The sequence below is a fragment of the Apteryx mantelli genome, chromosome 21 (genome assembly GCF_036417845.1).
Source record: "Apteryx mantelli isolate bAptMan1 chromosome 21, bAptMan1.hap1, whole genome shotgun sequence".
NCBI classification, from domain to species: domain Eukaryota; kingdom Metazoa; phylum Chordata; class Aves; order Apterygiformes; family Apterygidae; genus Apteryx; species Apteryx mantelli.
Genome location: NC_089998.1, coordinates 5,014,701 through 5,042,389, shown reverse-complemented (window position 1 = coordinate 5,042,389; position 27,689 = coordinate 5,014,701). Strand labels below are relative to the sequence as shown.

General features: G+C 44.2%; 5 protein-coding genes and 4 non-coding genes across 17 annotated transcripts in view; 5 read left to right on the top strand and 4 right to left on the bottom strand.

The window, feature by feature from the left end:
• CCDC180 (coiled-coil domain containing 180) overlaps window positions 1–6,098 on the bottom strand; it is a 28,985-nt gene extending 22,887 nt beyond the window's left edge. The window contains exons 1-10 of the mRNA XM_067309354.1: window positions 6,030–6,098; window positions 5,186–5,370; window positions 4,102–4,184; window positions 3,456–3,565; window positions 3,232–3,360; window positions 2,953–3,063; window positions 1,794–1,889; window positions 1,361–1,524; window positions 1,007–1,126; window positions 244–323 (exon numbers count right to left, since the gene is read on the bottom strand). Of these exons, the coding sequence (XP_067165455.1) occupies window positions 244–323; window positions 1,007–1,126; window positions 1,361–1,524; window positions 1,794–1,889; window positions 2,953–3,063; window positions 3,232–3,360; window positions 3,456–3,565; window positions 4,102–4,184; window positions 5,186–5,370; window positions 6,030–6,098 (1,147 nt within the window). The remainder of the gene's footprint in view (window positions 1–243; window positions 324–1,006; window positions 1,127–1,360; window positions 1,525–1,793; window positions 1,890–2,952; window positions 3,064–3,231; window positions 3,361–3,455; window positions 3,566–4,101; window positions 4,185–5,185; window positions 5,371–6,029) is intronic.
• A 680-nt stretch (window positions 6,099–6,778) lies between these two features.
• Window positions 6,779–11,509, bottom strand: SURF6 (surfeit 6). Of its 4 annotated transcripts, none has more exons than XM_067309136.1 (4): window positions 11,430–11,509; window positions 8,876–9,091; window positions 8,136–8,227; window positions 6,779–7,688 (listed from the first exon to the last, which is right to left on the bottom strand). In XM_067309136.1, coding segments are annotated over exons 1-4 (981 nt in total). In that variant the 5' UTR covers window positions 11,431–11,509; the 3' UTR covers window positions 6,779–7,016. The 4 variants fall into 4 exon arrangements, with proteins under 4 accessions (XP_067165237.1, XP_067165236.1, XP_067165235.1 ...); XM_067309135.1 differs by having other exon boundaries at window positions 11,434–11,473; XM_067309134.1 differs by lacking the exon at window positions 11,430–11,509 and adding an exon at window positions 9,498–9,719.
• On the bottom strand, window positions 10,421–18,567 carry MED22 (mediator complex subunit 22). Of its 3 annotated transcripts, none has more exons than XM_067309142.1 (4): window positions 17,668–18,567; window positions 16,688–16,768; window positions 16,042–16,250; window positions 10,421–11,838 (listed from the first exon to the last, which is right to left on the bottom strand). In XM_067309142.1, exons 1-4 carry the CDS (start codon window positions 18,028–18,030, stop codon window positions 11,640–11,642), a joined length of 852 nt encoding a protein of 283 aa, XP_067165243.1. In that variant the 5' UTR covers window positions 18,031–18,567; the 3' UTR covers window positions 10,421–11,639. The 3 variants fall into 3 exon arrangements, with proteins under 3 accessions (XP_067165243.1, XP_067165244.1, XP_067165245.1); XM_067309143.1 differs by having other exon boundaries at window positions 10,421–11,832; XM_067309144.1 differs by lacking the exon at window positions 10,421–11,838 and adding an exon at window positions 12,762–15,554.
• RPL7A (ribosomal protein L7a) lies at window positions 18,075–22,458 on the top strand. The gene is made up of 8 exons (XM_067309353.1): window positions 18,075–18,111; window positions 18,482–18,652; window positions 19,139–19,288; window positions 20,149–20,289; window positions 20,653–20,732; window positions 21,153–21,283; window positions 21,735–21,804; window positions 22,294–22,458. The coding sequence occupies exons 1-8, from the start codon at window positions 18,075–18,077 to the stop codon at window positions 22,396–22,398; spliced, it is 885 nt and encodes a 294-aa protein (XP_067165454.1). The 3' UTR covers window positions 22,399–22,458.
• On the top strand, window positions 18,997–19,069 carry LOC136993903 (small nucleolar RNA SNORD24). Its single transcript, XR_010886168.1, has one exon. It is a non-coding gene; the product is annotated as a small nucleolar RNA SNORD24 (small nucleolar RNA).
• Window positions 20,008–20,073, top strand: LOC136993904 (small nucleolar RNA SNORD24). Its single transcript, XR_010886169.1, has one exon. It is a non-coding gene; the product is annotated as a small nucleolar RNA SNORD24 (small nucleolar RNA).
• On the top strand, window positions 20,403–20,479 carry LOC136993902 (small nucleolar RNA SNORD36). The gene has a single exon (XR_010886167.1). It is a non-coding gene; the product is annotated as a small nucleolar RNA SNORD36 (small nucleolar RNA).
• Window positions 21,005–21,077, top strand: LOC136993895 (small nucleolar RNA SNORD36). The gene has a single exon (XR_010886160.1). It is a non-coding gene; the product is annotated as a small nucleolar RNA SNORD36 (small nucleolar RNA).
• Window positions 22,459–23,098: 640 nt separating the features above from the next.
• On the bottom strand, window positions 23,099–27,535 carry SURF1 (SURF1 cytochrome c oxidase assembly factor). 4 transcript variants are annotated; one of them, XM_067309138.1, is made up of 9 exons: window positions 27,442–27,535; window positions 26,944–27,025; window positions 26,692–26,819; window positions 26,225–26,307; window positions 25,189–25,380; window positions 24,778–24,850; window positions 24,239–24,401; window positions 23,912–23,993; window positions 23,099–23,660 (listed from the first exon to the last, which is right to left on the bottom strand). In XM_067309138.1, exons 1-9 carry the CDS (start codon window positions 27,478–27,480, stop codon window positions 23,594–23,596), a joined length of 909 nt encoding a protein of 302 aa, XP_067165239.1. In that variant the 5' UTR covers window positions 27,481–27,535; the 3' UTR covers window positions 23,099–23,593. The 4 variants fall into 4 exon arrangements, with proteins under 4 accessions (XP_067165239.1, XP_067165240.1, XP_067165242.1 ...); XM_067309141.1 differs by having other exon boundaries at window positions 23,575–23,660; window positions 24,279–24,401; XM_067309139.1 differs by lacking the exon at window positions 23,912–23,993.
• Window positions 27,536–27,689: the final 154 nt, after the last annotated feature.

Below are 27,689 nucleotides of genomic sequence, written 5' to 3'. Positions count from 1 at the left end.
TCAATTACTGCTAGACCTTACCATGCAAAAATACTAGTGCTGGCAAAAGGGAAGCGATGCAATAAGCAGCTTATTTTGGTTGTATTGCAAAGCAACTTAGGAGGTATATGGAAATACACAGAACAACGAATATAGCAAACATATACATTCAAAGCAAAGTCTGAGTCACCCCTGCCTGGAAAAAACAAGCAAAAAAAAAAAAAGGCTCAAATTCCAGATTGTTTTTACGATTTCCCTCCTTACCTATGCCTTTGTTTAAATTCACCAACGATTCGTACCATTCATTTATCTCAGCTTTCATGTGCATTGGAGGCAATAGATCACTATCAAATATGAAACAAGAGTCAGCTGTCTTCAAATATAATCCAGTCGGTTCTCAAAGGATAAAATTATGAATCAGAGTAACCAAATCACTGTGCTTTATTTTAGTGGTTAGAAGAGAGACTTACAACCATATCAGAAATGAAAATACAGGCTGCTGTTTAATGACAAGGAACTAAGTGTAATCCACCTAGTTCCTATATACACTCTAAAATAAAAATTGTATTTTAAAATGGCAATAGTGTAATGAATTGCACCCATACTATCTTCTTTTTGTCAGGATGGATAGAATTAAAACATACTAGTATGAGATCCCTTTCATCTCCTTTATTATACAAATTAAAGTCAACCTTAAATAATGTCTAGACAAGGTCAGCAATTTTTACTTATCTGCTCATCTTTGTCTGCCCTTACTTCTATTAAGTTTTTATGGTCAATGAGATTTATTTCTGCATTCCTGCATTTCTAAGCCTGGATAACCCCCTATTTAGTGTAACCCGTGCACTGAAAACCAAGAATATAATTTTTTCCCATTAAAGAGAGGTCTACAGAAGTAGTTTAGGGCCTTAACGCTGCATTGCTCCATTCCAGTGTGCAACTGTACAAAGTGCTTTCTATAGTCAAGTCCTTCAATAACTCTAGCAAGAGCCCCGTTTTCCCATTATTATTCTCTCTTTTTTCATACCCAAGGTGTTGCAAAAATTCTAGTCTCCTTTCATTAAGTAAAATCTGATCCTTTATCATGTTTTCCATTTCTTGTTGTACAGTTGGTGGATTCTGTATTTCTTCATTTGCCATAAATTCTCTGTAGGATGCAAGAATACACTAAAGTAAATATCTGCTTGGGAAAATTTCATGTTTGAAATACAAATACAAAATGTGTTTGTTTTATATACATGAGATTAAAGAAGAATGTTAAATTCTTTTGGTTTTATAAAGGAAATGGAATAAAATATAATTTTAATAAAAAGCACAAATGACCACTAGTCACTTACTGCTATTCATACTCCAAAAAACAATCAGTTTCAAAATTTCAGACCTGAAACTGTGAATTGCATAGTTCTTTTGTAGGTGCTTCCAGTCCTTCACCCTATCTTGCCATTTCAACCGATGTGATAATTCCCTTTTCAATTCTGTTTTCATTAGATTAAAGAACAGCTTGGCAATTGCCCTCCGATTGGCCAATAGGGCTCTGTTAATAATCTGTGCATTAAAAAATAAAAACAGGAACAAGAGCAGCACATACCATACATGCAAAAAAATTGCCAGCTCTGTGTTGAGCTAACAGATTACAGAAGAAAGAATATGAATATTCAAGAATGCCCTGCAAAATGGAAAATGCTCTCTTATATTACTGTGACTGATAGGTAGAAATGATGAATTTCAGTTTGATAAAAAAAGAAAGTTATTCTGGGAGTATTCCAGTTTGCTCTCTTCTCACAGGCAGATGCAACTCAATAAAAAAGACTTACCATGGCTTCATCATTCATGAACCTGTAAACATCAGGCGGTAAGAGGAAGGAAATATCCTCCAGCATCACGGTGTACTTTCTCAGTACATCTGTTATCTGTGCAATAAAAGATTAAAAAACAAAAGAGATGTCTGAATAACTGAAATATCAGTTTCTTAACGTAAGGCATGATATGAAAAAGACAACTTTTTTCCATTAAAATAAATACAATTGGCTGATAGACAGATTGAGAAGTGAATGTATGCCTTAAAATACTGATTTTAAGGATCTTCAATACTGATTTTTAATCATTGATAAAAATTGTACCTAAAACATTCAATTCTGTGACTGATTTCAACGTCAACTGATTTCTCTTGAATATGTGTGATTCTCTAGAGCTCTGCAGACAGGCTGCAAATGGAAAGGAAGGTGGTTAGAATTTTTTATTGAGGTATCTGTAGCGAGTCCACCAATGCCTGTGTTAAGCGGACACGCATATTTTAAGCAAACATGGTCTTCTCTGGTCATTTTCATAACTAATCAAACAAAAACATTACTAGCGATGCTGTTGGAGCTTTGCACTGTGTCTACATTACAAAGAGAGGGCTAGCTGAAGCAGGCATAACAGACAGAGCTTTTGGTTACCTGTAAGGACAAAGAAGCAAGGACTTCATTATGAATTATCCATTTATTAAACCAAACATTTACCTGTGATCTCCAGTGACTTCTATAGGTCAGGCTGAAGCATACATAACTGTAGCATCTTTGCTATTGATACCCAACATACACCAACTAAAATTAGCTCAGGCACATCTGTGCATGTTCTCAGCTGCAGAATAGGTATGCCCTAACAAAATAACTTTAGATCTGATGACGGTTTGACCTAAACAATCCTGCAGAAGTATAAAAGCAACTCACAGATTCCTTGCATCTCTTTTGCACATATTTGTGGAAGAAACAAAAGCTTTGTATCTAGAAAAGTAGTATCTTTTCCTGATTATGTGTGCACAGAATGAGAGAATGATCTATTCGCAAAAAGGCAGTAATCACCTACGCATCAAAACCCATTGCAGACCTCTTTGACTCTTGTGGAAACAAGCTACTCTTTGGCTCTGTATCCAGCATAACGAGCAAATAATAATCTTAAGCTTAATTAACAGTCATTAAAACTACAGCTCACTTTGTCAGTTCGACTCCATTCAACCATTTTTAAGGTTTCATCCATTTCCCTAATCCACTTCCTTCTGGTCAAGGATTCCTGGTGGATGATATCCCACAGTTCTTCCAAACTCTGCAAGAAGGATTTACTATCAATCTCATTGAAAAGCTACAAGGGAAAAAATGCAATTATATCTTAAAACTACAGCAAGACATAGAAAGATATGTTACACAGACCAAGTGGATTGCAAACAACAGGTACAAATAACTGAAAATGAGACAATAACATGAGCTGCCTTACTTCTATTGAGAAGCCTTCCAGATCAGTGTTGAGCTCAATGTTTTTGAACAAAAGTTCAATTTTTCTATCTGATTCCAAGAGTTTTGACAAAAGCAAATTTCCAGGCTCCAAAACAAAGGGTTCCATTTCCTAAAAAGGTAAAGAACTCAGTCTGATCTTTTAAAATTAGTCCCTATCTTTTGTATAGCACTCTAAACTACCTGAACTACAAAATCCAGTCTTACCCTTGCAATGCAGCCAAGCTCATGATGCATTAAGGTCAGTGCTTCATCATGACGGCCTCGCCTGCGTCCCGACAGGCGTTCCAAAATATTGCTGCTTGTTTTCTCAGGAACTGCCAAGAAAGAAATGAGGATGATGTAGCTTGGAACTGCTGCTGCAGAATACAAAAGGCATTCACAATAAATCACTAAATCAACACTGAGACCTTTATACCTTGTGCGGCTTTTATAGTGCTTGATAGCTTTTCATAGAAAGGAAAGTCTAGGTTAATCTAGGTTAAAAATTGTAAAGCATACTTTTAATTTCCTTTAATTTTATTAATTTGTGATTTTCAGAAGGATGAAAGCATGGAAACTATGGACTAAATTCAAGTATGATGTAAACAACTGCAACTTCCAAGAACAACATACATCATAACTGGAACTTACTGTCTAACTACATATTTTGACAAACGACTACAATTTTACAACAATTTTTTCTATGGATAGACTCTTCATCTTCAAAATTACTTAGAAAACAAAAATGTGTCAGGTCGTCTCTGAGGTTCATTTTACGCTTTTCAACCTTGTTCAGCTCAAACCATTATATATATGGTGGCTCCTAAAAATGCAAATGAGAATATCTGAGATTAAGAGAAATAAATTTTACCAACAAAATCAGGTAGGGCTCTGACTTCCTCAGCTGCAATTATATCTTCACTTTTCCAAGCCTTTTGAAATGTTGTAGCTTCCCTGAAATAGAAAGAGAAGAAAGATTTGATCTGTACTAAATATGTAAGAGACCTACAGATCAAATTAATTGGCAAAATGTAACATTTAAGTAAACGTAAGCATCCTCCTAACATCAAAATATGAATGGGGTGATGGTTCACAAAATTAATGTTCCTGCTTCACAGATGAATAGGACTGACTAATTATTAATTATTTGTTGATCAAAACCTCAAATGTCCTATGATGGCATAAAAGCAGTAATACCAGATTTAATACATGTAAACTACAAAGACATACATACTACCTCTAAAATGTATAATATCTATGAAATGTTAAGTAAAAGCCAGCAAGATATCTGAAAACAGCCTTTATCTGCCTATTGCTCTTCCAAGCAGTTGCGACACTGTGTTTCTCCTTGGAAGAAGTGGGAATAAGGGAGTCATTATTCAACAGAAGAGTCAGGGTGCAACGGATGGAGGTTCTAATTTATTTTCTTGCTCATGCATGCAGCTTATAACAGAGCTGGAAATTCCTGCAGCCACTTCTGTTGATGTTACCTGCCTCCACTGATGTGAGATCCAAGACAACTAAATTTAATAATATGGTTTTCATGCTTACAAATATACAGGAAACTAACCTATATAATAGCGAGAATATCCTTACATGTTGTTACTGCATAATCATATAAACAATAAGCACAGCCTAAACTATAGCTCAAAAATACATATCTAATTTGGGTTTATATCTAGATTGCTTTGAACAAGAAAGACAAACAATACATTTTAAAAATAAAAAACATACAATACGTAGGCCTCAACAAATACTAGCCTATTAATCCTCACATTAATGTGCTGCAGCTCAGTAAACCCATTTTACAGCTGCGATAAAGCACACAGTCTAGTACAGATAGAGTTATTGCTTTAACCAAGAATTCAAGACCATCTAGCTCCCAGTCCAAATCTTACATCTTCATGTCTACTGTCATAAACACATAATCATGTATTTATACTTCTGTTCCATACCTGTATAACACTGGCTTTTCTGTGAAGTCATTATAGGGCATTCTTTCAACGTACTTCTGCTGGTAACTCAATAATGGCCTTCCACCAGCACAAATTTCTGAGTCCTTAACCAAAGGTATCCTTTTGCTCTTCGTAGAAAACTTAGCCTTGCTCCTTACTTCATCCAGAGAGTGTACTAAATGAACCTTCAAAAAATAAAATAAAATAAAATAGCTGGAATTCTTTCCAAATCAATTGACCAGAGAAGAATAACAAAAGGATGAATAAAAACGGAGAGGTAAAGGCAGCAGAAAAGAAAGGTAAAATAATGAACATTACTTTGCACATACATAACAATTTTCATCCAAGACTCTTCAAAATGGGCAAAAAAAGATATCCCTTTCCTCAAACAGAAAAACTGAAGCAAACTGAATTGTATGCCTTGCTTATGGTTACAAGGAAAGTCAACTGCAGAGTCAGAAACATGACTTAGATAATGTGTGTGGTTTGGACACCAGGATTAAGTCACACTGTTTTTCCTTTTAAAAACAAAACCGTACAGGCTACTGCATTAGCCAACTCCTGAGTCTGACTTACTGCGCCTCTTAATCTATCTTTTACTGCTCTGTTTTCATCATACTGATTCTGCCTTCAGTTACTATTTTCTGATACATAACAAAGTCACAGAAAAATTAATACATCCATTAGACAGCACAGCCTGAAAATAACAAAATTATTTTCTGCTAAAACAGAACATTGAAAGGTTCAAATCAACCTCTGGTTTAACTTCACAGCTTGAAGAGCCAGGAAACAACTGACCAACCTAGTTAATAGTTTGGCTTTTGCCACTCGTGGGTTTTCATACCTCATCTTCAAAGATCTGTTTGTAGACTTCGCCGCTGGGGACGAGGCGGACAGCCCCCACCGGCTGCATCGTCCAGCGCAACCGCTTCTCAGCCCGTTTCCAGAACAACCTCCATCTACCTGCTGGGGGAGAGTATTTCGGTTCCAAAGGATACTCCTGACGGTGGGACTACACACCTACCACGTAGTTTCCAGTTCCTCCTAAAACTGCTGCATCTGGTAAAAACACATATTTGATGATTTACCAACTACTTCTGGTGGCATTGGAGCAAAGGGGGAAGGGAGTGTCTGCTGCCTCGGCCGTGGCGAGGCAGGCGGGTGACCGGCAGCGCCCCGCCGCGGCCCCTCCAGGCCCCCTCGGGGCCGGCGCCGAGAGGTTCCGGGCAGCCCCGGGGCCCCGAGCAACGGTCCCCGCTTCGCCACTCACCTCAGCCGCGGCACAGGCCGCCGCCCGCCCCAACGGCCGCGCCGCGCGCGCCCCGCCGCCATGGCAACGCGGAGGGGGGAGGTGCCTGTTGCCGTGGCAACGCGGAGGGGGGAGGTGCCTGTTGCCGTGGCAACGCGGGAGCCCGGCTCTGGCCTAGGCCCGGCTGCCGTCACCCCGGCCCCGGCCCTTTCCGCGGCCCTCTGGGATCCGGCCCCGCTACTGTGGGGGCAACTGAAATTTTTCCCTTAGGGAAGAAAAAAAAACCACCACCACCACCACAACACACAATCAGAAAATGGTTCTTCAGGATAGGAAAAGGAATCTCTCAAACACACAAGTGGATTTTATTGAGCAGAGGCAGTAACACTGACAGCCACACAGGCTGCCTGATTTCTCCGAGATAACTTCCTTAGTCCCCCAGTTATGCTGTAATACAAAAATACAGAGAGTATGAGGCAGACGGACCAAAGCAGTTCTGTAAAAGTTCATTACTAAATCCCGCCAGCAGCCCCATAAACCGGGACTTCAGTTTCCAGGCTGCAAGTACTAATTGCCTCCCTCTCACTTTAAGCCAGCTTTCTTCAAGTCTTCGGGCAGAATGCGCCCTTTCTTCCGGGCCTTGTTTTTTTTGCGCTCCATCTTGTCCTTTTTCTTCTTCTGAATGTTCTTGCGACGTTTTTCCTGCCGCTGTTGCATCTTTTCTACTACTTTCTCTGTCCGCTTCTCCCACTGCTTCTGGCGCTGCGCTTTACGCTTCTCCTTGCGCTTCAAAGCTTCTTTCAGACGTTCCTCGTCGTCACGAATCTTTATGCCTTCAGCCTTATAGAGAACATTTGTCCATTTCATCTTATTCTCTAGCTCCTGAGCTTTCTTCTGGTCTTTATCCTTGAGTTCCTCCAGCTTATTCTTCCTGGTCTCCAGCCTGCTCAGCAGCTGTTTGTAGTTTTTGCCCGTCAGAGGCGTAATATTGCCTTTCACTCCTTTCCTCTTCTCTTTCTTCTTCTGGATCTTGCTCAGCTCATTCTCTTCATGGACTTCAACCCTGTTAAAGACAATCTCAGCTGTGCTCTCCTCCTTTTTGCTTGGCAGCTCTACAGGTAACTCCTCTGTTCCCTTCTTCTCCATTTTCTCCTTCATCTTCATCTCCTTTCTTCGACGCTTCTTTCTCTCTTTCTCATACTTCCTTCTACGCCTCTTCTCCAAGACAGCAGGGGGTAATTCTTTGGCATCATCCTAAGAAGAAGGTATGACATAAATCAGTTGCCTTAAAGAGATCAGGCAGAATTAGAAGTGGGATGTCCTCAAGCTCCTGATTTCAAACTTCTCGTAAGAAGCACAGAATCTTTGATGAGAAGTGAGTTCAGCTTTTAGAGATACTAAACACATGACCCCTTTCAGATTCTCAGTGTATTATCTTTTCCTTTTAAGTCACCAGAGGCATGCTCTCTTCCAAAATAGCCCCTGCCTAGTTTCACTTGTTCCTCTGGACCATGGAATACATGCAGGACTCCCAACAATGCCTGTAAGCACTTCCTTAGGAGACAGCAGGCAACTCAAACCCTCAACCTAGCAAGATTATAGCCCTGTTCCCCATACTCCCAGGAGACCTAGCAAGAGTGTATATTGCATACATATATTCACGTACACCCACACACATGCATATTATCAAAATTCTCTTACTTGACCAGAAGCTTTTTTAATCTTCTCATGTAATCTCTGACGCAAGAGATTCATTGCAGAAAAAGAAGGCGAACTGAGTTCACTTTTGCCATCTGAAAATGAGAGGCAGAAAATAAAGCAGTTTACTTAAAATATAGCACCGGCTAAATAGAATTTTTCTGGCTGATTCCAGCAGGACAGCTATGGAAAGAACCAGATCTCTTGCAAAGCTGTGAATAGAAGAAAGTAAATTCTAAAGAAACCAACAGTTTATTTTTTATTGGTTTCTTTAGAATTTCCCTTCTATCCACATTATCATTCAACATTGCCAGCCCACAGACTAACATGACATGCTGTATGGCTGCCTAACAAGCCTGAAGACAAATATCCAGCTAGTGGAAACAAAGACACCAAAGACATCTTTTCCACTCAGCCTTTTCTTTATGATCAGGCATTTGAGATTCATAATGGGAGGCAGGCATAGGATGAAAGAGATTGCAACTATGCCATAATTCCCAGAAGTTAGCCATATATATAAAAAGTCTGCAACTGATTAAATGCTCACATTTTTAGAGAGCCACCCAGTGGTCACATAAAAAATTTATGTGCATGTGTGTAAGTTTTTAGGGAACATAGAATAAGCAAAGATATTTTCAATTCAGATAGATTTCTTAAAGGCTTTCCAAACTGCACACATGTGAAACAACTGAAATGCAGCCACATCAGTTCAAGTAACTTTAATCAGACTCTGGTATTCTTACCTGTAACCGAACTCTCATTTTTGCTCTGTTTAACACCTTGTGGAGATGATGTGCTGGACTGAGGGGCTGCTTTTTGCACTTGAGCAAGTTTATTTTTATTGGACACCACCTGCTTAACTGGAGGACCATTTGTCTTCTCAGCTTGTTTTCTAGGTTTCTTTCTCTTCTTTTTTTTGAGCTGCCTGCCAGCATCTTCAGGCTGGCCTGGCTTAGACACTAGAAGGCAGAAAAAGGATTATATTAAACATTACAACACTATATTCCCACTCCATAACATTCAGTTTTTATTGATGACTAAAGTTCTAGCAATGCTGTGTAACAGCATAATGGTGTACCTTAATCTTTAAACATGTGTATTTTAGGATTTATTTAAATAGAGCCAAACATGCTAGCACATACTTTAGTAATACTGCAGCTCTGCCACATTCAACAACGTGCACAAACGTGAATGAATAACGACCACAGATTCCCAGAGCCAATCATAATTTACATTCAGCCATAATCCACAGTGCACGTGCTCAGGTGCCTGTTACGGCACAGTCTGGCCTTGCTTAACCACTCCGCAAGCCCCGCTCCCTGCGGTCGCGCGGAGGCGCAGGGTGGCAGCGGCGCAGGCCGTTACCCCGTTTCCTCTTCCGCGCCTCCGGGGCGCGCTGCGCGCAGACCCGGCTCGCTAGGCCCTGCAGGTAGGAGTCCTGGGCGGCCAGGCTGGCCATGGTGAGCCGGCGCGGGCCGTCCCCGGCGGCCGCGGCGCCCTCAGCGCGGGCAGCCCCAAGAGCCCCAGCCGCGCCGAAGCCGCGCCGTCCCCTCCTCGGAGCGCCCCGAGGGCCGCAGCATCCCCCGCCCGCCCGCGCCCAGCCGCTGAGGGGAGCGCGGAGCCACCGCCGTGCGGCAAGCACCCGCGCCAGGAAATGACGCCACGGCGCACGGCAGTGACGCCACGCTGGGCGGAGCGCGCCGCCGCCTCCCCTCGCCCCGGCAGCAGAGCCGAGCCGCGCACGTGCTTCTAGCTGCCGTTCCCAGTAGGAGCCGACTCCTAGGCCTTCTCAACACCCTCCTCGCTCCTTAGCGAGGCAGGAGTGCTCAAACTACCTCTAGAAAATAGCTCGGCTAGCTCCCTGTCCTCTCAGATACCCCCTTCTTCAGGAGCTACCTGCAGCATAGACCTCTTCTCACCCCTGCGGAGTTCAGCCCTCAGGCCTGGGAGCCCTAAACCCTTAATTTGTAACACCTGTATCAAAGGAGACACGTCTGCACAAACTCTGCACATTGCTAGCCTGTAGCAGCCAAAATTTTGTGGGCATGAGGTGAAACAGTAAGGAACACAGGTGCCTAGGAAATAGCTCTGCTGGAAGCTAAACAGCAATGCACTCTTGCAAGTTTTATTAGCATGATTATTTCTGTGGCACAGATAGGACTGTAGCTCCAGGATCAGCTGCAAGAGGAGATGGATTAAAAAAAAAGTAGGGAAGCACTCCTTTCTAATGCCTATTTGTGCTTAAGATTTTCATGTTTTCACATAACCTTGTGGCTGAAAACACACACTTTAAAAATTATATGAAAGTTTTATTAAACCACCTAATTACAAAAAAAATGGAATGGGAGAAAAATAAAACCAAGAGTAAACCAAAATTCACATCCTTTGAACAGAGAAGTTACAGGAGAATGCTGGGAAAGCTCAGCTAAGACATTTGCTCTGAATGCCTCAGTAGCTCTGGTTTCCAGACACTAAGCTGTCATGACCTTATTTCATTTCAAATACCTCCTCCTTTAATTGTAGTTAGAATTAATTGCAAACAGGAAAGGCAGTGGAAATGCCAAGTTGCTGAATAACTGTGGACAAAACACTGAAAGCATTTCTTAGAAAGGAAACTGCAAGAAAGTGAATAACTTAATATCCCCTCAGTGTCAGGTACACCCTCAGTTGTCTCCAGTCAACATTTGTTACTAAATGAAACTTAACCAACTAGCTTCACATTAGCTCAGGCTATGTTAACAGGTTTCTGTGTAAACACTCAAAGAGGAAGCAGACTCAAGTCTGCTATTGCTTCTATCTGTAGCATTGAGCAAATTGCATCATCAATACCACAGTGATTCCTCTGTTTGCCCCTTCCTTTCCAAAAGGAAAAATACTGCTCTGACAAGTGTCTTCAGGAGATCTTCCTCCCAAATACCTAGGGAAGAGTTCAAGTTTTTGAAGCACTCTGCAGGTAAAGAGTGCTCTGTAAAAAATACCAGTGAGATTCTTATTCCAATTAAGTAGAACAGAGATTGGTTGATGGCATCCTGAAAGAGAGACTTAAAGCAGCCAGAAAGTTAACCACCTTAATTCTGAGGTAACAGAGGAAAAAACCCAAAACACTCACTACCTCTAAAATTTGGCTCACGTCTCATCCCAAAGAAATTTAATTCCCAGCACTCTACCATGTACTGGTTGAGAGATTCAAATGGAAACAAACACTGGATTTCTAATGAATTCTACAGGTAACCATGACAAAGTAATGTAAAAGCAAACCTAACTCAAATTTGTTAGAACAATCAAATTTGTATTTACTTACTGCTTTCTCTCAAGGGAGAGGAACATTCATGGCAATGTCCCAGGGATGGAGAAAGCACTGTGGCTATACAGTGAACAGCAACCTGCAAATAAGACTCCCATGCACTATCCTGACAGTGGGAGATGTGCGCTCAGTACAGCAGGTGGAAGACATCCAACAGCTCAGCGCCACCAGGAAGAATGTGTGCAGCCAGCAGAGGATCCTCTTCAGGAGTGCTCCGTGGGGCCTGCCCCGTGCCCGTTCACATGTGGGTGCGATGGGGTTGAGCTCTGAGAGGTAGCAACGCTCTGCTCTGCTGTGGCAGTTGTCAGAGGCATGGAGAGGCTTTCAGGGGACAGCGTGGCAAGGTCTTGTCTCCAGTAGGCTTCACACAGTGGAAGATCATTGCTGTCACACAGACTGTAGCTTTCCAGAACAAACAACCCCAGTAAGAAGATATAGCAGGTGCAAACAGAGAGGAGGGGAAGGGAGGAAGAAGGAGGGGAAAAAGCAAGACAGAAGCAAAGCATTAAGAAAATGGCAAAAAAAAAGTTCATGAATCTAAGGTCTGTGATCACAAATTCATCATAGCTCTTATGCCACTGGCCTTCCCTAAGATACCCCTTAAGGGCTGGTGTTGGATCTCATGCACCTGATGAGGATTGGGGAATTTCAGAGACAATTGTTCCTGCAAACTGAGACAGAGGTTGAATTTTAATTCAGATGCTGCAAGTGCCTAGAAAGAGATGTGGGTTAGAATTCTAGCATTCCCAAAGACAGGAGTTTTGCCACTGATTTCAGTGGGACAAGGCCCTCATTCATAATCATTTCACTTGGAGTTAGATCATGACCTAAAGGAGGAAAAGAATCAGGCCCTAGATTTAATTCAGCAAAAAAAAAAAAGCTAGCTCAATTGTTTTAAGGCCTGTCCCTGTAGTGAAAAGGAAGGAGCCCTATCTGCACCCTTGCTCTTCCATAGAAGGTCTTTCTTTTGAAGCATCCCCAGCCTGATTATAAAGTACTTAAAGTACTGACAGCTTCTACTGGTTTCAGTAGACCTTGAGTTAATAGTTCTAAAAGCAGCTTGCTGGATTTGATCACCATAGACTATAGAATTGGATGAAGCATCAGTATGGGAAAGTAGTATTTTTAAACTGGCTAATTCATTTCTGTGCTCAAAGGGAAATACCACGTGGAAGTGCCAAAATTAAAGAGAAAAGTGATGGAAGAGACTTGAAGAAAACAAAACAAATACCAAAGGAGCTGCACACACAAGAGACACGCAAGACAAAGTGAATACTAGAGCAGAAAGCAGCTTGCGTTGAGTAAAACAAACCCAACTGGTCAAGTGGTTTTGTTGTTGCAGCTTTATTTACATTAAAAGTATATGGACTTGAATAGATGCTTATGGGAAATATTAAGTGTAAAAATATAAGAGACACTTCAAGTTGCACAAACATGTAACATCTTGAGATCTAACCCCACACAAGACAGCTCCTGTGATCTCAGAGGAGGGAGCAATGGAGCATAAATGCAAGTTTTGGCTTTAGGATAAGAAGGCAAGCTGGACTTGGAGTTACTGCTTTGCAGAATAAGCACACAAAGCCCTGGCTTCAAGCACCTACTTCTGAGCTCTTTTCTGGTAGCATTACCCAGCTGTTTTGAAACACAAGTGAGAAGGCAGTGGATACAGGCATTATATTTGGGGCTTTTGAAAAATTCCCCAAAGGATTCCTTTTGTTGGGGCATGAAGATACAACCCTGCCCTAAAATCCAAAACAAAATGCAGCTTGATTCAGTTAGTGAGGACCTTCAGGACTAAACCAGAACTACTACCTCTTTTTCCTCAGTCTTTGACTTTAGACCCTGGTTTCCAAGGAGAGCTGGACCACAGCAGCCATCACATCCGTCTTGGCAGGTGAACTACTATGAACACTTTTGCTGTGTCAGAACTATACCTGCTTCTCCTGCTGCCCCACAAAGAACAGCTCCAAAAGCCTAAGCTTCACCTCTCATTAACGCTCCTCAAAAGTCTGGGTGAGGAGTGACTACTGCAAGGCCCACAACAGCACTGCCTTACCTGCTACTGTCCTTTGACTGAGGCTTTCTCATTGTGCAGAAGGCACTGCACTGCTCCCTCAGGGCACATAGGCTGTGTGCAAAGGAACATATCTAGGAAACTACCTGAACACAGGGATTGAAAGCAAAGACTCCTTCAAAACAATCTACTCAGCTTTAGTTTCACAGATCTGTTTTCAGGTTTTCTCATCAAAACCCCTGTGTACAAATAAGTCTAGCAATGAAACTCAGCCCTAAAACTTAGGTGCATCCTACCAGTTACACAGTAGGGGACAGGGGGCCATCTCCTAAGCAGTGTTAACATAATAGGAGTGACAACTGCCAAACAGGGGAAAACTCTCATACAGACTTTTCATAGCTATCAGGAATACACAGAGACCAAAGGAACCACATACATCATTAGGCAGCCCTTAGTTTTGCAGCATCTGGAGGTATGCCAACATGGAAAGTTCACTTTCCTGCAGCCTGCCCTGGAAGGATGACCCAAAATAAACCAGTGCCCTTCAGGGGAAACCAGAGCATGGAAGAGCAGTTTGGCAGGATAGCTGTAGAGAACCCTGGTGTCCTGGCCTCACTGGACTGCAAACCTCTAAATCCTGTGGAATCAAGCCCCGCTAGAAAGTAACAGACAGTGCAGAGAGGCAGCCCCAGCTGGGCTCCCAGATCAGCATACAATGCCCATTTGTGGGCAAGCCAGCTATTGCATTTACAGCCATTTAAGCATGATTAACACTCTAGGACTATGTGACACATAACAGAAACCCTTTTCCCACATCAGACAATATGGTTTCATTAAAAATATCTTAATACTCTAATTATAAAAGGACTTTGAATAAATCACTGTTTTTCTATATTTACACACACATTTCTTTGGTGCAGAAATAAAGACAGGAAAGAGCACAAGAGGAGAAAACAGAAACAAGTGCTAAAAACAAATGACTAAAGCACTAGGCACTGCTACATGATAGGAGGTTTCAGTGGAGGGATCATAGCTCTGTAGCCTAGTCAAGTTTTGTCACCTCATGACCACTCTTAAAGAGCATGAAGGCAGATCCAATTGGTGTAATCAGAAGAGAAAAGCATTTGTGCTTACAGGCTAGTTCTGTTAAAAAGGGTTGCTTTATATGGCATTTGGTGCCAGACAGCTGGGACACCATGCCAGCATGGTCAGAACCCTTTAGTCCAAAGGATAAAGCTACAGACATACAGCTGTGGCTGTCCAGTGACAGTGCCAGAGAAGCACCTCCAGCACGTGAGGCACTATCATCCCTCATTGGATCTCTTTAGATACAACCACTGCTGTGCTGCATGCAGTTTATGTAGTGGATAAGTGACCTATATCCACTACCTAAGTGACCTATAATGGCCTGGACTGACTAGATTTGTCACCATCACTCCTCGTTTCTGAGATTTCTAGGACCCCTTACCATCCTGAGAAAACTGAGTAAAACTTGAGAAACAACTTTAAATTTTTACCTCAAGTTTTCCTGCAATATTGCAGCAGTTCCTAAACTATGTCATACCAGTATTACCTTGCTCTTAAAATACTTATATTGCCCATAAACAATGGCCTACTTTAAGACATTGAGCACTTATGGTTTTAGTTGACTTAGTTGGTGCTACAGACATTCAGCATTTCTAGAAAGAATAGAAAGACAGAAAAGAAGAATCTAGTCATTAACTAAAATTTTAAATAAAATTTTGCAAGCTTAAGTCAGCTTTTGTTTAGAACTCATGTCATTATCACACTGACTTTGCTTAGCTTGGACAGTACAAAATTGGGTTCTCATTTGTTTTCTCCTGCTTTCATCTACTGCATCATCAATTAGAAGTGCTGGAGTGCATGGCAAAAAAATAAAGTGTCTGAATCATCTAAAGCTTGTTTTCTAAGTAAGAGTCTTTTAAAAATATTAAAAATCCCAAAACAGTATAAACAAATCAGTATTGAGTCCTTCATAGAAAATCCTATCACAATCCCTCACAATTCAATAAAATTGAGAATGTCTTTTTTGCTCATTTCAAATGTTCACCTCAGTGGGACTTCAGGCAGCTGGGACAGTGGACTAGAAGAAAAAAGGCACACTGTGTAACCAGGTCACTTGTGAAAGAACTCACCACAAAGATGTGGGAAATATTCATCTTATCTAACTTTAGAAGCTAGCTTGGCAAGCTAGTCTCTCTAGGGAGAGAGACAGAGGCTCCTCCAGAGGGATATTTCAAACAGAAGCCTAATCTCCCCCAAAGAAATGCCTCTCCCTTTCCAAAGGTTCCAAAGGAAGTCTAAGCAAATTTTTCTGTCAAGTCTAGCCAACTAAAGCAGGCATCTAGAGTTTGACACTCTGAATACCTCCATCATGACATTATACCCTGTAGGATATCCGCAAGGAAGAGGTGATTGCTTTAAGTTGTAGAAAGTTTGACCTAATTAAAAACAAGGGAGTGAAATTTTGTTGGGAACCTCCAAGACCTGTATACTAACGGCTATTTGTCTAGCCAACTCCCCCAAAAGGGATGGAGTCAGTAGGCAGAAGTCCCCTGCCCTATTTGTACCTGGAAGAGTAATATTCTTCTTCTAGTTCGTACAGGTCAATGGAGATCTCATCCCGCAGTGCAATCAATTTCTTGTCACATTCCTCCTGCAAGCTTTTCAGCTGCTGGTTGCGCTGGTTGATAGCTTCATTCACAGAGGGGAAATCATTGAGGATCAAGAACTGCTTCAAGTCTGATACAAGTTTCATCAGGGACTCACCAGCTCGGACCTTGCAGCATGGAAAGAATTACATAGCATATAGTATATTAAAACAGTGCTTTACTCCAATTCTGAAACAAGATCTCTCAAGCTGCTGCTTCAGCCCTATACAGGCATAGCTATCAGTAGGAGAAACACTTTCACTTCATTCAGTATTAAAAAAACCTTAGAAGTGACAGCAAGCTGATCATATCTCAGCTAGAAAGCCCAGAACAAAGTAGTTCCCATTTCAGGTCAGGATTCAGAGAAAAGTCTACAGTTGACAATCCAGACTACCCAGCTTTCCTCCAGAGAAGGAACTTGCCCAGCAGCCACCCCAAATAACAGATTACACTTCTGGCAGCAGTCCATGAGTATTAGACACAATACTAGATGCTATAATGAACCAGACAGCACACAACAGATGCGCTGCCCAATGTGTTCAAACAGCAGCAGAGGGGTACTTACGATGTTTGCAGCTCTGACATGCATCTCATAGTTATCCTGTTCACCCTGGGTAGCTCGAGAGACTTGTGTTTCATCCTCAATCTAAAGGAAAAAAAGCCATACACTCATCTTTACCCACTGAAATCCTGAGATGCGACCGTGCTGTTGTAAGGCATCTCCTTTCCACCCAATCCACACCCAGAATCTCTGGGCTAGCCTCCGGTCTGTAAGGCAACCACGGACTGTCTTTGCTACCCAGAGCCCTCCCCAGGTTGGCAGCGCCGCCCGGGAGCTTCAGCAGCCCACCGCTAGAGCGAAGGCAGGATGGCCAGAGGCGTCCGGGAGGACAAACGGCCTCCCACGTCGGGGAAGAACCCTCGCCCCTCAGAGCGACCTCGGGGGAAGGGCCCCCTCACAGACCCCTCTCTCCTCACGGGCCCCAGGGAAAGAGAAGATCCCCCTCCTCCCCAACGGCCGCTCCCCCTCTCCCCTCACAGACCCCCCCTCCTCCCCAACGGTCGCTCCCCCGCTCCCCTCACAGACCCCCCCCCTCCTCCCCAACGGTCGCTCCCCCGCTCCCCTCACAGACCCCCCCCCTCCTCCCCAACGGCCGCTCCCCCTCTCTCCTCACAGACCCCCCCCTCCTCCCCAACGGTCGCTCCCCCGCTCCCCTCACAGACCCCCCCCTCCTCCCCAACGGTCGCTCCCCCTCTCTCCTCACAGACCCCCCCCCCCTCCTCCCCAACGGTCGCTCCCCCTCTCCCCTCACAGACCCCCCCCTCCTCCCCAACGGCCGCTCCCCCTCTCCCCTCACAGACCCCCCCCTCCTCCCCAACGGTCGCTCCCCCTCTCCCCTCACAGACCCCCCCCCTCCTCCCCAACGGCCGCTCCCCTCACAGACCCCCCCCCCCAACGGTCGCTCCCCCTCTCCCCTCACGGGCCCCGCCAAGGCCTCTTCCCTCAGGGCTGCCCCCGGCGGCTCGGCCGCGGCGCAGGCCCACCTTCGCGGTCTTGATGATCTCAGTGAAGTTGTCCATGATGGACTTGACGTCATCCTTGAGGCGCTTGTTGTAGGACTGCAGCAGCGTCTCCTTGCTCTGCGGCAGCACCCGCTGCTGCGACATGGCGGCCACCAGCAGCCGCTCGCCCACCAGAAAGGCGCCGCAGGAGAGTCGGGGGGGGGGGTCCTGCCCCTTTAAATCCTGCCGTGCTCCCGCCGCGTCTCGCGACGCGCTCCTCCCTCTCGCGAGACTTCGCAGCCCGCCGCTATTACCCACCATGCCCCGCTCTGTCTTTCTCTTCCTCAATCCAAGATGGTGAGCGTTGGCTGTCGCGGGGCGGGGGCCGGGGTTATCCGCCGCCATCCGCTCCCGCCGCCGGGCCGGGGGCCGGCGCGGAGGGGGCGCGGATGCAGAGCAGCCCGGCGGGCCCGCGGGTGCCAATTTGTACCGGGGCTGCGGCGGCTGGGGCCAGCCCGGGGGAGGCCGGAGCTGGGCCTAGCCCGTCTGCAGCCGGGCGCGGCCCGGCGACCTGGGGCTTCTCCCGGCGCGGGCGGCTCTGAGGGCTCGGTGCCCGTTGCGGGTGTCTGCGCCGCTTCCGGTGCGGTTTCGGGGTCCGCTGGGCTGGGGAGCGCCTGCAGCTCCTTGGTGATTGCTGCCCCGCTGACGAGAGCAACAAGCTATTTTGAGTTGGGTCTGTTTTTAAGTCAGAGTGAAGGATTTGCTCGCTTTGGGAGAGCAAGGCCTTTTCATGCTAGGTTGTGATTCCTTACCTGGATAAGGGCGATTCTGGGTGGAGCGTAGGCTTTTTTTTAAGCATGTGAGCATTTGAGGCGAAAGAAAGATGAGCATATTTCTTTTTTGCAGCCGAAAGGAAAGAAAGCCAAGGGCAAGAAGGTGGCACCTGCCCCTGCTGTAGTCAAGAAGCAGGAGGCCAAGAAGGTTGTCAATCCTCTCTTTGAGAAGAGGCCCAAGAACTTTGGCATTGGTGAGTAAGCAGGTATTTGAGTTCTTCTACTTGTTGTTCAGGATTTTTTTGTTGTTTTATAGACAAACATCTGTAAATTTTAAATACGTTATAGTGTAAATATATATTTTCATATATTTTAAGAAAGTTGTAGAGTAGAGAGGGTGGTAAAGGCTATTGTCTGGTTACTTGCAGTGATGGTTCTTTTCATCACCAGTGTCTGAAGGTAACCGCAGACAACTAGCTAGTTTTTTAATGTTACAAAGATTCAATATTCGATTGGATTGTGATGATTCTTGCCCTTTTACGTTGACTATGGTGTGGTCAACTAATTAAGACTTCTATAGGACTTTTTTTTGTATGTGTGCAAATGATGTGAAAGAATATTTGCTATCTGAATGATAGTGCTGACACGTAACCACCAAGATCGCTGATGCACTCCTGTCTCTTCTGTGCTTTTTCTTTGTGATCTTGGAACTGCTTTGGGTTAAAAGTCTGTATTTCTAGGACAGGATATCCAGCCTAAGCGTGATCTCACACGTTTTGTGAAATGGCCCCGCTACATCAGACTCCAGCGCCAGAGGTCCATTCTTTACAAACGATTGAAGGTGCCTCCTGCAATTAACCAGTTCACTCAGGCTTTGGATCGCCAAACAGGTACAGATGTGCCTTCCAAAATTCTCTTGACTTAGGGCTTTACTGGGATACATGTCAGAGGAGAGAAAGGAAATCAAAGTAAAACTTAACAGAAGTAAACTGGAGTATTTGTGGTAGTAGCATAGTAGAGCTTTAACAGTGGTTGTGGTGATGTGAACAGCAAGCTGCAGTTTGGTGAAAGCCTTTGTGAATTTTCTGGATTAAATTTTGTTAGCTACTATGTACCTTGAAAAGGGGCTAAAAGCTATCAAACTTCCTACTTACGATCCAAAACCGAAATTGTCCTAATTGCGTATTCTGGTTTCCATTCTTCTAGGTTGATGTAGGAGTATGTAGGATTCTTCACTGTGTAAATAGTTAGTCTGAGAGAGCTCTGTGTGAGCATGGGCTTTTGGGGGAGAGCCAGCATTCTGCAAGCTGACGTTGATACAGGGGAAGAAGAGACTTAAAGGGCTTCTGTGAACAAGTAAATAGTCTTTTCCAGGTGACAGTGTCTATGCAAGAAACTTTCAACGTATGTAGAGTAACTCCCTCATAGATGTTGCCAAACAAGTTGCTTGCTTTAAAGGAGAAAGTGCACCAGCTTTAACCGTAGTTGCTGTTGTGGTCAGCAGATATTTCTTCATCCAAACAATGAAGGAGCTCTCGTTGCCAGCAAAGGTGCACGTAGAGGTAAATATGGGTTCTAGAGGCACTCTGCTAGCTCTGTTCTTGCACTGTGCAAATGATGCTAGTTATTTGCTATCTAAATACATTTGATGACAACCACCAAGATCGCTGATGCACTTGAGTCCTTTAAAGAGTAATGCTGAGATTCTTAGGCCATGCACCTTATGAGTAAAGTCTATATTCTGTTCCAGCTACGCAGCTTCTGAAGCTGGCACACAAGTACAGGCCTGAAACTAAGCAAGAGAAGAAGCAGAGGCTACTGGCTCGTGCTGAGCAGAAAGCTGCAGGAAAGGGAGATGCTCCAACTAAGAGGCCACCAGTCCTCCGAGCAGGTAACTTTGTACATGGACTTGTCTGCTTGTGTGTACAGGAACGTGAGACTTCATTAGACAGCTAATTAGAAGAGTTGGCTTTCTGATCCAACCAAACACTATTGGACAAGCTATTGCAATGATGTATGAATTTCTTCACCTGAGCTCAAAGTGAAGAGCAAAATAGACGAGCTTTTTAACCCTGAGCTTTAGCAAATTGTCCACAGAATGTCCCCTCTGTGCTACTTGAATGGATGTGAAAAGTTTTTGCTGTTCTCATATTGAAGCCGTGCCATGGAATCTGAGCTGGTCATGTTAGGCTTATATGAAAGCTCTGAAAACACATTGACCTGGAGTAAACTCTTTCTGTAACTTGTTTTTCAGGTGTTAACACTGTTACAACTCTGGTAGAGAACAAGAAAGCTCAACTTGTAGTAATTGCCCACGATGTAGACCCCATTGAGGTAAGCACAGTCAGTGGAGGTGTTATGGGCTAGCTGGGTCTGATCCAGGTTGTCCGTCTCTGAAAATATCTTTGGGTAGTCAGTAATCAGCTCATAAGATGGAAGAGATATGCATTAACTTTAGCTGAAGTCTGAACTGGGCTTGGGGTAAAATACAGAATAAACTTGTTCTAAAATGCATAGAAAGGGAATGCATAAAAACACCTGTTTACTGGAACTGGAATGATTGTGCATGATCACAATTGTCCTGGTGTTAAAATGAGGCTTGGCCCTTGCAATGATGTATGAATTTCTTCACCTGAATCAACAATGAAGAGCAAAACGAGCTTTTTAACACTGAGCAATTGCCACAGCCTAGATTGATTCAAAGAATGAAAAGTTGTTGCTGCCTTAATGATACAGTGCACTCCCTCTTTTCAGCTGGTGGTTTTCTTGCCGGCTCTGTGCCGCAAGATGGGAGTGCCGTACTGCATCATCAAGGGCAAAGCCAGACTGGGGCGACTGGTCCACAGGAAAACCTGTACCTGTGTTGCCTTCACCCAGGTTAACCCGTAAGTATTCTGTGTGCTGACTTAATTCACTGTAGTTGAGAAAGGAAGCTGCCTTTAAGCACAGATTATAGGACATATGGGTAACAAACTTGGGTTGCTTTAGTTTAAAGTAAAACTAAGACATGCTTGGGGTCAGCTACCTGTATAATGTCTAATAAAGATGTCTTCTTGCATGAAGAACTCTTATCACATCCAGGAGATGTGGTTTACCTTAATTTACTAGAATGGATGGTTACTCTTAACTGGAATACGTAGCTGGAACTATAATCGCAATCTGAGTGGTGCAAGTTCCTAAAGCATTGATGGTTTGAGGAGTTAATCCTTTGCAAATGATGCTTATGCTAACATGAAAAATCATGCTGGTTTTAAGAGCTCTTTAATCCCAAGGCAAAATATTTAATGGGGAACAGTGATGTTAATACTCTGAAGGAACTAAAACTATCACCAACAGGGAGGATAAGGGAGCCCTTGCAAAGCTGGTGGAGGCTGTCAAGACCAACTACAATGACAGATACGATGAGGTAAGATTCTCTGTATGGCTACCCTTGTCTTTTATAGTTCATACTGTTAGCTTATTCCCAATAGCTTCCCAATGAAATGCAAATTATTTCAGGTCTGGTGAGATTAACTTAAAGCCTCTTGGGCATGATAATATCCATATTCTCTACCTGAGGGTGGGGTAAAAGGGCAAAAACCTTGACATTCTGCTGTCACCAAGTTAGGAGCAAATGGAGCTAACACAGTGCTAGGATTGCATAGAGTATAGCAATTTATGCTAGACTCAACCCCTACCCCCCAAGTGACAGAAATTCCATGGTGGCTGAATACAGCCCCATTCACAGGGAAAGATTTTAAACTGTAATGTCTCTGTGCTGCCAGAAAACATAGTTCACTGCTTTAAATGTGTGGGAATTCCAAACTGTGACAGCGTTCCTCTTGTGCCTAAAGTGATGAGAGTGATATTCTAAGAGGTTGTATGAGGCATCTAACTTTTTCTCACTTCTTTCCAGATTCGTCGTCACTGGGGTGGTAACGTCTTGGGTCCAAAATCAGTGGCTCGCATTGCCAAGCTTGAGAAAGCAAAGGCTAAAGAACTGGCAACTAAGCTGGGTTAAGATGTACTGGATTGCTGCCATGTTTTCTGTACATAAAATAAACCCCCAAATTAAGTTTCAGTGGTCTCTGTTAATGGGAGGGTTTTGGACTGTAGTGGGTAGCATGTTTGCTTTGCCATATTTCTACTTAAAAGCTCTCTGTATGCCTTCAACCATATGACTGAACAGCACTGCCCAGAAACAGTTGCGTGGAACAGGTTATTCCCTTAGATAGAACAGCCCCCCTTAACTACTAGTTCTATGCAGGAATTCCTCTCCTTTGAACTCCGATCAGCTGCCTGTCAACGGCAGCTCATTTGCATGTACTGTGTGATTATAAAGTTGAATGGTCTTGTAAAGACAAGCATATAGTGTGCTCTAGTGCTTCTTAAGCAGACTACAAATTACAACCTCTTATTAGGAGGTCTGTAACACCTCTTCCATTGCAAGACTGTCAGTGAAAGCATGCTCAAGTAGTGGAGGAAGAGTCTAAATCTACTTGTCCTTGTATTCTTCTCTGGCTGCTGACTTGGTCTTGCCTCATTGTCAGAGGCTGCCACGCTCGGTAAGGCTCTGGCCTGATCTCAGAGGGCAGCTTGTTGCTGTTATCCCTTACCATGCTCTTGCAAAGCCACGTGCTGCCCTACCCCAGCTAGACGAGTATCCATAGTATCCTTTAATCCAGGTCTGTCATTGTTGAGATCTAAGATGTGCAAGCAAGTCACAAGATGAGCATCTGTAGGCCCTTTTTATTTATTCTGATTCAGCTGCACTGAGTCACTGTCCTGACTTCAGGAATGAGTAGTTAGTACAAAGAAATTTTGTGATTAAGAATATCTTTTACCATCATTTGCTTACACTGAACTTCATGGGAAATACAGCAGTGGAGAAGTTTGAGCTTTGTAGCTTACAACCACTGCCCAACCACGGTGGAAAATTGTATCCTTGAGCGGTCTAGTGAAGCTGATTTAAACAGCAGTCCAAACGGGCATGTACAATTTTGAGGTTGGATGTTTCCAAGCTGCAGCTAGAGTCACTGGTTAGAGCTCAGAATTTGCATCTGTTGCTCAAAGTTTGTTTGCAGTTTGGCAGCTTCACGAATTTATTGAATGCATGACTGAAACTCGGGATGCTTCAGTTCTTCAGGACCGATTGCTGTTTTCTAAAAAAAATAGTGATGACTGTACCATAGAAGAGTAGAAATTAGCATTTCCCCTCACAGAGGTATCTTTTGTATAAATTTTCTGTACCACATGAATGAAGTTGCCGCACATAAACCGTACCTACGAGAGAAAATAAAACCACGCATTTACACCTGTTTTCAAGAGGGACTGGACCTCCCTAAGTCAGCTGCGGTTTGCCAAAGCTCAATTATTTCAAATTGCCTTAGGTTAAAATTCCAGGTTTGCAGCTAAGGGCTCATTCAGTCTCGCTGATGGAGGAGCTGAATGCCAGGCAAAAATTACTCCCTTGCTTTGAATGGGAGGCAGTTTAAAGCTCTACATTTAGAAAAACAGCTGACTGGGTAACTTACCACGTGATGATGTACTGCATGTGCTCATTTCTCAGGCTCACTCTTGTCTGGCCTCCAATGGGCCCCCCCGGGACTGTGCTTCCTATAGGTACAACATAGTGCATCAAATTAAATCTTAAGGACAGTCTGCACTGCATGTAGTTGTCCTTTCTGTGAGAAGTGAGAAACACAATAAATGCGGTAAATCGCTTGGTACCCTACTTCTCTTCCTTAGGCTACAGTGTTCCCAAGTTATCAGTAAATCAGTTACCAGTTATGGCTAGCTGAACTGAAAAGGGGGGAGACCGATGTAAATTGGACATGGGGTTAGGTTCCTCTGTAACTTACTGAAATCTGCATCAATAAAGATGGGCTCAGCACCAGTCACCTTTGCCATAGCCTCCAGGTCACGATAATGCCAACGGTTTTTTTCAATGTTGTTTTCAGGCACAAAAGGTTTCCGTGTTTCTGACATTCTCACCACCCCGGTGACATCAATTTCATCTTCAATCTGAAGAGAAGGGCAGAGACAAAAAGAAGGAATCTTTCAAAATTCACTTCACATTCCAGCATACCAGGTCCTGCTAGAAAAATGTTACCTGTGGTGTCTGGTTACAAAACAACTGGTAGTGCCGTACAGCAGGACAGGGCTGTGACACAGCAGGGAAAGAGACAGATCAGGATGACGTCCTTGTTTGTAAAAACACTTTATGTGCTCAGTAATAAGGTGGGAGGAAAAGTTTACTTTCTTTGAGAAGTGCAACGACTCTGTTTAAATAACCTCCCATGATGCTGAACATGGCTGCTGCCTTTCTTTGTCAGTAGTGTCTCTTTGGGTAATCACTGAGTAGAAAGTAATAGGCAAGGCTTCCCTCTACTCCTCTTACCTGCCCCTTCAGCCTCGTCTCTGGTTTCAGTTTCTTTTTGGGCACAAATCCTCGGTTGACTAAAATCGTGACCCTAGAGTTATATAAAGAGGACAAATACAGCTCATTAGAGGAAGGAAATTTTTCATTATTCCTGCTGCTGCCTAGAGCTAGGTACCGAAAAATATGTTTGGTGCCACTTTTTTTGTCATCTGAGTGCACATTATAAGGGATTTCAGATATAACTTGGAATCAAGCCTCAGTGACTTAACAGGCTGTGAGAGAGACACCTTTTAAGGGACAGTGAGTGATTAACATAAATCCAACACTGAGATTCAGCTTTTCAAAACAAAAGTAAGCTGCTTGGATGAAGCATGACTTTAATTAACTACACATATACATGTTCTCAGGCTTATGTGGGAACACACTTACCCTAGGTCTGTGCAGTAGAAAGGAGTAATGACATTTGCTCCATTTTCTGGGTTGGATGTCAGCCGTCCGGCTTCTCTGGCTTCTCGTTCAGGATCCACAAGTGATCGTGGCAAAATATAGAGCTCCTTGGAGTGGTCAAAATGCCCTCGGACCTTTACAGGCCTGTACTCTAATTCTTTCAATTCCATAGGGCTGCATGGAGCAAGATGAGAATAAAATCATGGCTGTGGCAGACAAATCAAACCAGGGGATTTTATTGTGGGATTCTCCTTTTTCCCCATGATTTTCTCTAGGGCCAGCTGGCAAACAGAAAGAGAAGACAAGTACCTCCCGGAACAAGCAGCTGGCTTAAGATTTTATTACTATCATAGTAAGTCAAAATCAATAAGATCATGAGTATCTAGAGTACAGCTCTTTTCCATGATATCTGTAACTGAATACCACTTCAGTGATGCACGCAGCCAGCCAGCAGGTGACACTGCATGTACATCAAGCCAACAGGCAGCATTTCTTTCCCATCCCAGACCATGAAATTGAACTACTGAACTCTTTGACAGTTGTACCATATGGCCAAATGACCTTAAAAATCTCTCTTGTATCTGACACAACTGCTCCACACTTGGGGCAGAGCTTGCTATTGATCTAAGACTCCCTTGCTGTGGGAATACTCTACAGCAACAACTGATGTTTCTCAAGTGGTGCTCAGTAATCCCTCCTCTGGGACATCTTGGGCAACAGCTCCCAAACCCCCCTCCAGGCCGAATTACATACCACATTCTCCAGAACAGAGATTTGACCCTTTTAGATGCCTTTAGAATATCCCATAAGGAAGTGTTTGCAATATGCATTTAAAATAAGAGAATGAACATGATGTCTATCCTTTCAATTTGCTTGTGCATTCTGATTCACATTGCATTTCTTTATTTTCATGCAGTTTAGTTTAGCATAAACTCATTGGTGTAGGGACCATATCTAATACCCCCAGCCCACTGTCAGTACTTTGCAGACAGCAACTGTAACGACTCAGCTTCCTTACTCTAATGTCAGAGGGATGGGCTCTGCTGCAAGTCTTGATGCCAACTGTGCAATCAAATCCAATTTCCACTTTCGTCGCTGAACCTGGAAATACACAAAGTAATTCCCAGGGGTAGAATAGAGCACTGTAATAACCTCGGCAAGCCTGAAAACAGAGTCTGTTTCTTTATCAGTATTTTCTCCTCAGACGTGGCCTAAAGCAGGATAATCACAGACTGAAAAATGGAGGCTACTGACTTGATTTGGGGGGAAAGAAGAAATATTGAAATAAAAATAAAATAAATGAATTTCTCATACAAAGACTTGCATGAAACTCAGAAACGGACACCAGGAAAACTAAATACGAAATAGTATCTTCTAATGTTGTTTTCTGTGATTTGAACTAGATCACATTAAACAGCCGAAGATGGAAACACCAGACAGCCCTTAAGCACTTCTCTCTTGGAAGAATGAAATATTTATTTGTACCTGCCATGTGCCAAGGCAGAAGGTGGTCAGAGGGACAAGGAGAAGGCCCCACTTGAGCAGGACGCCCTCTTCAGATGCATCAGCAGCTGCTGCAGAGCTTCGTGGTCTGCAGGGCCTCAAGCAAACGCCTGGAGGAAAACAGAACAAGGAAGAGGCTTTGTACAGCAGAAAAGGTGCCAAAGTCCCGCAGAAAATGTCAGGGTTGGAGTAAGGCAGAAGCGGGGCAGAAGCCCAAACTAAACCTTTCCGTACCTTTAGTGCGCTGGAGCAGACCAGAACGCGCTTTGGTAAGAGGATACCCGAAACACGCTCTTCCGACCACGCAATAGGACACCTAGGCGAAACAGAAGCGATCCTTTGCAGCGGCTCAGCTTTGCCAGGTCTGCACCGAGGCGGTGCCGGCCGCCCCGAGGCTCGCAGCTTTCCTTCGCTGCTGTGCTGAGGCCTCCTCTGGGCAGCCACCGGCCAAGCGCTACGGTTTAGGCCGTGACTCGGAGCAAATGAAACCACATCCCGGTCACGCCGCTCACTAGACCGCGACAAACGCTCTTTCGGCTACCAAATATATATATATATATATATATTTTTTTTTTTTTTCAAAAAAATCGTTTTTCAATCTATCCATCTCGCGGCGCTCGCGGCGCAGCTGGTCCCACACGGCCGCGGGGGGACACGAGGCCCGGAGCGGGGCCGCCGCCCCCGAGGGGACCGAGGGGGGCACCGGGTCGTCGCCCCCCCACCCCCCCGCACCTGGGCCCGGGGCTCCCGCAGCAGCCGCCAGGTCGCCATGGCAACGCCGCCGCCGGCCCCTCGCCGCCGCCGCCCGCCCCCGGCCTAGACCGCCCGCCGGTAGTGCCGGGTAGGCTCCTCTCTAGCCGCTCCTCTCTATGCCGCCGGTTGCTTTCCGGTGTGGCCAGGACCGGAAGTTTAGGCGAGCTCCCGTCTAGCGGAGCCTCTCTATGATGCGGGCGCCGGGCGGCGAGGCCGAGGCGCGGCGG